This window comes from Phoca vitulina, unplaced genomic scaffold, assembly GCF_004348235.1.
Source record: "Phoca vitulina isolate PV1807 unplaced genomic scaffold, GSC_HSeal_1.0 scaffold4, whole genome shotgun sequence".
In the NCBI taxonomy this organism is placed as follows: Eukaryota; Metazoa; Chordata; class Mammalia; order Carnivora; family Phocidae; genus Phoca; species Phoca vitulina.
This window is the reverse complement of record NW_022589707.1, coordinates 80,089,526-80,100,167: the sequence shown is the minus strand read 5'-3', so window position 1 is coordinate 80,100,167 and position 10,642 is coordinate 80,089,526. Positions and strand designations below refer to the sequence as shown.

Here is a 10,642-nt window from a genome sequence, read left to right as displayed (position 1 = left end):
AATTTTAGAGAAAGTAATCCATTTCATCAAGTGACCATGTCTAAAAAGTAAAAGAGAATATTACCACACTGAAGAGTTGTTTTATTAATTTGGTTTTATAAAAGTAGTTATCATGTATTCACAACACAACTATAGGACTTAAAATTTTTACTTAGATTAGTTTCTTTCAAATGCAAATTAAGCTCCCTGAAAAGTTTATGTTCATTCACAATAAAGGAAAAGAATCATTATCATAATGCTATTTTCATAACAACTGGTAAAATTACATTATTATAATCTTTAATTAACTCAATTATTTAATGGCATGCATACACTCGGTAAGACAGAGCCCCAAAGGAAAATAATAATTATGAGAACAAAGAGGCCCTTTTTACCTTAGTTCTTCAATTTGTGAAATCCATTTAAGGTAAGCAAGATGGCGCTCAATCTCTTCAATTTGGTTGATCATGGCCCCAAGATCTTCCATCCAGGGCTGTGCCGTCAGCAAATGGCTGTTAATGGAACTGAAGAGGTGAGTTTCTTGCTCCAGAAACTGATTAAGGAATTGCTTTGATTCTTCTGCATTTTTTAAGGCACTCTGAATTCTTTTAGGGATTTCTGATGAAATCGTAAGTACCTGACCATACCAAAAAAAAAAAAAAAAAAAAAAAGAACAGCAGCAATCAGATACAATTTTCATAACCCTTTTTTTAAAACTATTACCTTCAAAATACATGTTTGTTCTAACAGAATTGAAAATTGTCAATTATAAGCTTCAAAAGAAAGGTATGATTTCTGCACCCTGTACCCACCAAACCTAAACACAAAATGCTATATGCGGAGATGGGTGGGGAGCAGCCTATCGCCCCAGTAAGCACCTCTGGATCTGCCTTCATGAAGCTCAGCGCTTTCAGAGGGTCCAGCCAGAGAATATTTTTATGCTTTATCTACTAAATACTTTCCTTCAAAAACAAATGAAGCTCTGATTCTAAAAGTCTGAGTATCTGTACGTCACAAAAGTTACCCAGGTGATTCTGATTTAAGTCCAGGTTGAGAACCACTGACCTGGTAAGATGATAACCAGGTAATGCCTTGAGATATGGTATTTATTAATTCTTCTTATAGCATATGGAAAAACATATATAAACGTTAGGTATCAATACAATATAAAGACTATTATAGGAGAATTTCAGTTTAATCAAACACTTTGCACAAGGCCCTGTGCTAGGAATAGACAGATATGACATAGCATCTGCCCTAAAGCTCAGTTGGCGTGGAAGAGAAATGGAAGCAAATACCTCCTGTATTATGGGGTTAATGCAATAAAAGAGAGATGCTAGGTGTAATGGTGACTAAGGTAGTGCTTCCCAAACCTGAATGTACATAGGAATCACCTAGAGATCTGGTATAATGCCAATGTGAACTCATCAGGTCTCAAGTAGGGACTGAGATTCCGCGTGTCTAACAAGCTCCCACACTTTGGATATCGAGGTTTTGAGGTGCAAGGCAATTGTGCTGCACCGCTCCTGCACAGACCTTCGCAGGATGGGCGGGAATTTTCTTGGGAACTTTGGAAGGAAAAGGGCATTCCAGGCAAAAGGAACAGCTCAGTCACGATCAGAGAACAGCAAAGAGCCGGGTAAGGCATAGAATACAGTTCAAAAAAAACGGAGAAAGAAGAGATGAGTCTAGATGGTAGGGAGAGACGAGATCACAGGAGCATCTTGTGCCTTAGAAGGATGTGGGCTTTTCCCAACAGGCAATGGGAAGCCAGTAAGAGCTTCTTTTTTTCTTTTTTTTTTTCAAGTAGGCTCCATGCCAGCATGGAGCCCAACGTGGAGTTTGAACTCATGACCCTGAGATCAAGACGTGAGCTGAGATCAAGAGTCGAATGCTTAACCAACTGAGCCACCCAGGCGCCCCAAGAGATTTTAACAAGGGAATCATTCCATTAGATTTATGATTTAGAACATAAAGTGACAAAATATTATGTTTATTCTCCTATTACTTGCAATAATAAAAACTGGAAACAGCAAAAATGTCGACCAACAAGGGCCTGGTCAAATAAATTATATACAGGGGCGCCTGGGTGGCTCAGTCGTTAAGCGTCTGCCTTCGGCTCGGGTCGTGATCCCAGGGTCCTGGGATCGAGCCCCGCATCGGGCTCCCTGCTCCGCGGGAAGCCTGCTTCTCCCTCTCCCACCCCCCCTGCTTGTGTTCCCTCTCTGGCTGTCTTTCTCTCTGTCAAATAAATAAAATCTTTAAAAATAAAAAAAATAAAAAAATAAAAATAAATTATATACAGCCATAGTTGAATACCATAAAACCATTAAAAAACAGAGATCTATATACACTGATATGAAAAAAGTAGTATATTAATTATAAAAAGTTAAGCTATGCATACTTAAAGTATACATATGCTTATACATACATAAAAGATTTTAACTGTGTTTTATATATATTTGCTTATTTACACATAATACACTTTCTGTAAAGAATACAAATGATAGTTACTGTGGGGAGGGAAGGAAGCAGAAGACGGGCAAACTGCCATCAAGTGCAGGAGAGGCTGCAGCCCTAAACTGGGGTGGTGGCAGCAGGGGTGGGAATGAGGGGACAGACCCAGACACCAGAGATGTGAAGGGGGGCAAAACTCTGATGTCTTGGTGATGGGGTAGTGGAGGCAGGATGAAGGGCAATCTCGGAGGGCTCCTAGGTTTCAGGCCCGAGTGACAGGCAGATGATGGTACCATTTTCCAAGGAAGGGAAGCATTTGAAGAGACAGGCATGCTGAATTTAAGCTTCAGTTAGGGACTTCGGCAGAAGCTTCCATGGTCATCAGGGAAACGAGCCTGACTGGGAAGTGGAGATAGACGTAAAGAAAGATGACTTTCTGAGGAAGCCTAACAGTAAAAGGAAGGAATTAACATCTAGTAAAAGATGAGGGGAGGGTTTTTTGTTTGGGTTTAAGGAAAACATGTGTGTATGTCCCTATGCTGAGGGGACAGGACTGGCTGAGGGGCAGAGGAGCAAACTATAGAAGTGTGAAGCAAGCTCACTCAGGTGGCAGGTAGGATCTGAGGCATGAGGACTGTCTCACATTGATCCTTTGCTGAATTAAGAAGTAGAAATGGCAAATAGGTTTGTGGGATGTGGGGTAGACTGTTCAATGGATTCATGCTAAGTGCTCTTAATTTGTTCTTTTTGGGAAAAGGAAAAGACAGAACGGCCAGATGGGGTAGTTATCTTGGGGCAGAATTCGGAAGAACAGCGAGGGGAGTGGCGGAGGAGCCGACCTGCCCAGGGGAGGAGCCAGGACGGACTGCCAGGTGGGGCTGAAGACCACTTGTCTGGGCTGGCATCCGTGCTCCCCGCTGTGTGACTTCCTCCCAGAGCGCCCAGCACAGACAGCTTGCCTGCAGAGTAGAGGAGGAGGATGGGGCAGGGCCATACTTAAAGAGACTCGTGGTAGACGTGGGGGAAAGACAGGAGCACGGGAGGCCTGAGGTGCTGGGGGTGGGAACACAGGACGACTGACGACCCAGGGCTAACACCAATCAGCCACACACAGTGTGCGGCTCTACCACCACGTGGTAGTTACAGGATGGAACCTGGCGTCCTTGACAGACACTCTATTGCAGGTACAGCGAGCCACTTACTTTTTTAAGATTACATTCACTGGGTGTTTTAAAAACTATGTTAAGTAGTATGTTCACTGTAAAAAGAAAACACTTGAAAATACAGAAAGATGTGAAGAAAATAAATCACCTGTTAACCCACCACTCAGAAATAACCACTATTATGTTATATTCATTTTCATGTTTTCTCCTTATGAGTGGGTATATACAAAGTTTGAAATGATGGTGTTACAACATTTTTGTATACCATGAAATGACTTAGTTATAGAAGCACTTTAAAAGTCACTGTATGAAAAGCTACTTAAAATGTTAGCTGTCATATTTTTAAGACCCAAATAATATCCGCAGGAACTCTTTTTTTTTTTCTTTTTTTTTAGGTCATCTCTCCACCCAACATGGGGCTCAAACTCACAATCCCGAGATCAAGAGTCACACACTCCACCAACTGAACCAGCCAGGCAGCCTCAGGATCTTTCTCTTTTACATAATTCATAAAATATCTAGCACACTGTAAGTCTTAAAACCTATTAAACAGTTTTAAATGATTAGACTATTTGTCACAAGCTATATCTTCAAAATTCCCTATACAATAATGGTTATGTTTATATTATAGTATGTGTATACTTCTGATATTATTTCAATGAGTTTTAATACTTGCCTGTTCTTCTAATTGCATTTTATTTTCTGTCATCTGTTCTATGAGTTTATCAAGTTTCTTTAAAGATTTAAGGTCATTTCCAACTTCCTTTTCTATAAATGCAGACACGTAAGAAGGGAGATCACCATTATCTGCATCTTCTTCATTGACTTGTTCATTTCCAACAAGAACTGTAATATTTATGTCACCTAAAACAAAAGAATAACAATTATTCAACATTACTAAGTACCATGGGGCTAAAGGAAATACAAAAGATAATACAAAGCAATATATCTACCTTCAAAATTTAGTAATTTAAAGAAAACACTATATATGGTATGCATATATATGTTCATGTATATATATACTATATACACACACACAAAAATATCAAAATGAATATATAGAGCATGTATAGATCTATATGCAAATATGTGGATTTTTTGGATTTTTTTTGTACACACACACACAAATACCCAAATGAATAGCTATAAAGCAATCTATCAGTCAAGTACTACAAAACACTTAGGAGCTGAGGAAATTCAGAGTGAAGGAAAATTCCTGAAGTCTGTCCTAGTAACCATGGGTTTCAACAGATGTTGGCATGACAATGCAGTTACAAGCAGATATTAAACTTTTCCAGAAGACTTTTATCTTACAAATCTACTTTATTAGTAGAGGGGGAAAAAAGGTCAAATCTTATTTTATTGATGCGGTTTTTATTAAAGTAGTAATATATTTTTAAAATCTGTAAGGAAACAGATAATGTGGTCTAGAATAATACCAAAGGAGGACTCTGGCTTTAAAATGTTAAAAAAAAGGAAAAATATTGAAAGATTTCAAGTATATGAAAAAAAATTGAAAGGCTGACCAATGAATAAAAACTCCTTATTACGTAAGAGTAAAAAAGTTTTAGGGGCATCTGGATGGCTCAGTCGGTTGAGTGTCCGACTTTTGGTTTTGGCTCAGGTCATGATCTCAGGGTCGTGAGATCGAGCCCCACATCGGGCTCCATGCTCAGTGAGGAGACTGCTTGAGATTCTCTCTCTCCCTCTCCCTCTGCCCCTCCCCCTGCTCGTGCATGTGCGTGCTCTCTCTCTCTCTAATAAACAATAAATAAATCTTCTTAAAAAAAGAGTAAAAACGTTTTAAAAGCTTCAAATGCTATTGTACAAAGACGCCCATGTCAGAAAAAGAATAAAAGGAAGTGTGAAAGAAAATACAAATTACTAAGAAAAACTCAAAATGACTGGTGCAACCACTAAGTTGTACCGTCTGAAGTGAGACTCCTTCCATGGCCAATAAACTAGACTTGGACCGACCCACACTGTACTTCCTGAATGGACAAAAGCAGGTGACTTGGAACCCTGAGCCATTTCTAGGGAAGAGTGGTAGCAGAGGCAGCAGGGCCTGTGATGGAGCAAACCATGCCCAGTGAAAACAGGAACACTGTGTAGCTTTGCTCTCACCCCATTCAGTGGGTGGGATTTCCCAAAGAGCCCATTCCTTATTCTACACTTGAACGCCGATCATTTCCTATCATTTCCAAGTCAGTTTTTCACTCTGCAAGCATCCATACCTTCTTCCACTATCCATGATGCTTTAAGAATTAAGCAATTTAAGCTGCCTCTAATTCTTTATGGAATGAGGCAAGATTCAAATACATAAATAATAGATTTTCAGTTTTTATTCAAAGAAACAAATTTCTAGTAAACATTTAATCCACTTCACAGGAAATTAAATTCTCTTCCACTGTCCTCAATTTGTGGACCAACAGCACTGCTCCTCTTTTGCAGAGTTCCTCCATCTCTACCTTCCCTGACCATCTGTGCCAGGCTGGACGTGCCTACATCGCAGGGAAACCTGAAGCCACGGAGGCGTGTTGGCAAAGAAGGTAGGAGTGCCGTGATATGCGGATGCTGCCACAGCCCTTTCTACTCCAGCCCTGCGTGTTAGATATACTGTTTCCTCTGAAGTGTCTGTTTCATTTGCAGGCTATCCCCTTTTGCTTACTTGTGATATCCTTCTTCCCGGAGAAGGTTAGGAAACTTGGTATTTGAATTATCCCACAGACAGGGCTTAATCTCCCTAGGTTTGAGTAGTACTTACAGATTTTAAAAAAGGTGGGGGGGAGCCTGGGTGGCACAGGCGGTTAAGTGTCTGACTCTTGGATTCAGCTCTGGTCGTGATCTTGGGGTTGTGAGAACAAGCCCCACATCGGGCTCCATGCTCAGTGGGGAGTCTGCTTGTCTCTCTCCCACCCCCTCTGCACCCCCCCCAGCTTGTGCTCTCTCTCCCTCAAATAAATAAATAAATAAAATCTTTAAAAAAAAAAAGATAATGTAAAAATGTAAGATCTCCAGATGAAATAAGTGCTATAAAATAAGGCCCCAGAGAAAAAGCAGACTTCCTAGAAACCAAACCTTAGAATAAACCTGAACATACAGTGTATTTCTCTACTTCAGGTTTAACAAGGATTTGGTCCTCTCTAAACAAACCATTCACAGTGAGTTATAAACAAATTAAAAGCTTGACTGTAGGGGCACCTGGGTGGCTCAGTCGTTAAGCGTCTCCCTTCGGCTCAGGTCGTGATCCCAGGGTCCTGGGATCGAGCCCCACATCGGGCTCCCTGCTCAGTGGGAAGACTGCTTCTCTCTCTCCCACTCCCCCTGCTTGTGTCCCCTCTCTCGCTGTCTCTGTCTGTCAAATAAGTAAATAATATCTTTAAAAAAAAAAAGCTTGATTGTACTAGCATATGTTTAATTACAGAGACTACAGCAATGTCTAAAAAAAAAAGAAAAGTGTGTGTGCATGAGAGATAAAGCTGGGGGAACAATACAGAGTCTCCTGGGGAGCAATACTGGTTGAACTTCGCCTCTGTTCTTCCTGGAGCTGCCCTTGCAGAACTTGGCTCTTTACCAAAAATGAAGTTTTAAGAAAGCAGCAATTAGAGAAAGGCAAGAGGTTATAATCAGCCTCATTACAAAACAACTGTTACTTCTGATAAAATGAAAATATGAATATCTAAAAAAAAGGTAATGCCTAAATGCAAAATGTAACTGTCAGATATTCAATTATTTATGTAAAGATTTACAGAATAGGGGCGCCTGGGTGGCTCAGTCGGTTAAGCGTCTGCCTTCAGCTCAGGTCATGATCTCAGGGTCCTGGGATCGAGTCTCACATCGGGCTCCCTGCTCAGCGGGGAGTCTGCTTCTCCCTCTGACTCTCCCCCGTTTTGTGCTCTGTCTCCCTCTCTCACTCTCTCTCTCAAATAAATAAATAAAATCTTTAAAAAAAAAAAGATTAACAGAATATATACCAATGTGTTTAGGACTGGGAATGTTCCCCAGCTCCCCGAAACCAAATTTTCCTTTGTTCTATTCAACTTATAAGAATTAAAAGCTTGTTTGTATGCTGAGAACCAGTAGCCCACTAGTAAGTAGAAGCAAAACTAGCATAAACCTATGCCTCAACTTCCCAACTATAAATTAAACATTTGCCCAGCTTATACTTAAAGGTTATACACAGGATTAAAGTCCATGTTTCCTGACTTTCAACCCAATTTTCTTTTTTTTTTTTCTCCTTCAAATATGAGCGGAATTGACTGGTCTGCATCAAATTTCATTAACACAGAAACCCATCTACCATTATGTACAGGGGTCACAGTGTCCTCTTTATCTTAAATAAAACAAGTGCATTAAAAAAAAAAGTGCACTGCGTGGTGCACCTGCAGACACCTACAGGCAGGGCTATGTGCGGAGGGACTGTCTGGTGAATGCTAAGGTTGCTGTAGCTTTGGGAGCAAATTCTATCTTCACCTACTTTTTTTTTTTTTTTTCAATTAAATTTTTTCACCTGCTTTTAAATCATATTCTTTTTTTAATTAGATTTTCTTTTTTTAAAAGATTTTATTTATTTCTTTCAGAGAGAAAGAGAAAGAGTGAATGAGCTCAAGCATGAGCAGGGGGAGGGGCAGAGGGAGAAGCAGACCCCTGCTGAGCAGAGAGCCCAAAGAGGGGCTCGATCCCCAGGATCCCTGGATCATGTCCCGAGCCGAAGGCAGATGCTTAACTGACTGAGCCATCCAGGCGCCACTTCAAATTATATTCTTTTGACATCACCATTTAAATACAGCACAGTACATTCTTAGTCAAATAATATATATTTTTAAAGATTCATTTATTCAGTTATTTGAGAGACAGCGAGAGAGCATGGGAGGGGGGAGTGGCAGAGGGAGAGGGAGAAGCAGACTCCCCTCTCAGCAGGGAGCTGAAGGCAGAGGCTTAACCACCTGAGCCACCCAGGTACCCCAAATGATATTCAGTAAGATGACAAACCAATGATTTGCGAGGTTTTTACGACTTTCTTCTTCTGTTTTTTGTTATGAGCACTCCTAATTGCAAAGAAGTTGACCAAGCCACCAAAGGAGGACAAGGACAAAGTCTATAATCTGTGTCTCTCATTCTACTAAATGGCAGCTCAGTAGGCACCAACTTCCAGGCATCTGAATGGGCAAAGGTGGAAAAGGGAAGGGTTTAACGGAAAGATACGCAGTACTCTCCAATCCTTTAACAAAGGAGCTAAGTTGTGGGAGCTATGCCTGTCAAGTGCTACGGACTACTTAGAACTTTCCTTCTGAGGCAGACTGTATCAGCAGGCAATGTTAAGGGCAAGCCTAACTCCTAAAGCCACTGCAGTGATGTGGACACCCTTCCTCCTACCACTATTCATTCCTAGACTACTTGCCATGGTCAGAAGAACCAAAAACCCTCTGATGAGATAGCTGTTACATGCCTTTCCCCTTCCTGCCCTAATAAATTTCACTTTAAACGTCCCTGAAGACTCCTTGATTTCCAAAAGCCTGCCATGCTTAGCTCATTAAAGTAAAATGACAAATGTCCACATTCCTGACATTCCTGCTCCTGTCCTAGGTAGGAAATGGAGGTATTGACCTTTTCCCTCTTCCTTGTCCAGACCAAGATCCAGGAAATAAGTTATCGCTTGTACTCTTCTTCTCAGATCAACTTTTAATGGTAAATTCACCGAAGGTAAAGTACAACTAAGCAATTACCATTTTGACTCTATCATCTCTCCTAGATCATTAGCCCCTCCAAATTCCTGATGCATGATAAGTTGATGCTTCATTAAAATAACAGACAGGCCCCAATTATTCTGAATCCAGTATGAAGGGCAGCACTCCAGTAAATCCACATCAGTCCCTGCACTAAGTAGGGATCAGGAAGTGCTTATCTCCAAATCATCCCATATTTTACAATTTTAGAAAGAAAGATACGTATATAATGATAATCAGTACTTAATACTATGCAAGCATATTGTACTTTTAAGAGAGAGAGAGATTCATCTAAAAGATAACAGGCCAAGGCGCTTCGCTGCAGACGGTGGAGGGCTGAGTTTTGGAGAGATGGCTGGGTAGAGAATGCTAAGGCGTTTCGAGTCTGCTTACTTTTCTCCTCGACGTCCTTCCTTTCGTCAGCACTTTCAGAGCAGCACTAGAAGAACAGGTTTAACGGACACAGTAAGACTAAGGAGATAGGGGGAACTCATACAAGATTCGCAGAGGGCATCCACTGGGGCCCCATGAGGTCCCTGGGGCCTCCCTGAGGGGTCAGGGCCATCTGATGCAGGTGGCCCTTGGGACCACCACTGCCACCTCCCCAGGACGGCTGGAGTTACCGAGCCCAGCTTCCAGGGCCACGTCCCTAGAGAGCTCTATCTGTGTCATCTCACCAGGCTCGCCAGAATTACCGCCTTGGGACCACCTCCCCTGGGAGGTCCGTGCCCCCTCACCAGATTGCAAGGGCTGTCCCAGGCCGCCAGGGCCACCTTACAGACACACTCTCCCTTGGGAGATCTGTGCCACCTCACTGGGTCACCAGTGTCCCTTCCCCGGGTCACCAGGGCCGCCTCACCGGGGCTGCCGGCGCCTCGCCGATCTCGCCGGCCGGAGGCATCCCGCCTCCGCGCGAGTCCTCGGCTCCATGCGCAGCCAGCGTGGCTTGTAGAGTTCGGCGGCGGCCAGCGGCCACACACCCGCTCAGCCTGGGAGACTGTGCGGCTGGGCGCCACCGCTACTTCCCCTCCGTCTCTCTGGTTTCTTCCTCTCTTCCCAGAGAGGCCCTGCCCACGCAGTCGCCAGCCATGCGCCGTGGCTCCCCCTGCTGGCAGGAGGCCGGCCCGGCCGCTCAGGAAGTGGGCCTTGGCCAAAGACTCTCCGGAGAAAGGAGGGGGGGGGGGGCGGTCCTTCTCAACCTCGGAAAAACCTCCACCTCTCTGGGCACTCAGTGGGCCCTTTTTACGTGGAAACTCTTGGCTTTTAGTTTGGAGACGTTTTCTTGAACTTTTTGTTGACGACCATTTCTTCCCTAAC

At 42.6% G+C, this 10,642-nt stretch overlaps 1 protein-coding gene across 1 annotated transcript in view; it reads right to left on the bottom strand.

Annotated features, from left to right (window-relative positions):
• The window catches only part of RINT1 (RAD50 interactor 1), a 30,797-nt gene extending 20,443 nt beyond the window's left edge, over window positions 1-10,354 (bottom strand). Inside the window, exons 1-4 of the mRNA XM_032402345.1 lie at window positions 10,185-10,354; window positions 9,719-9,764; window positions 4,276-4,463; window positions 375-616 (exon numbers count right to left, since the gene is read on the bottom strand). Coding sequence (XP_032258236.1) covers window positions 375-616; window positions 4,276-4,463; window positions 9,719-9,764; window positions 10,185-10,226 — 518 coding nt within the window. The 5' untranslated portion in view covers window positions 10,227-10,354. The remainder of the gene's footprint in view (window positions 1-374; window positions 617-4,275; window positions 4,464-9,718; window positions 9,765-10,184) is intronic.
• Between the last annotated feature and the right edge of the window lie 288 nt (window positions 10,355-10,642).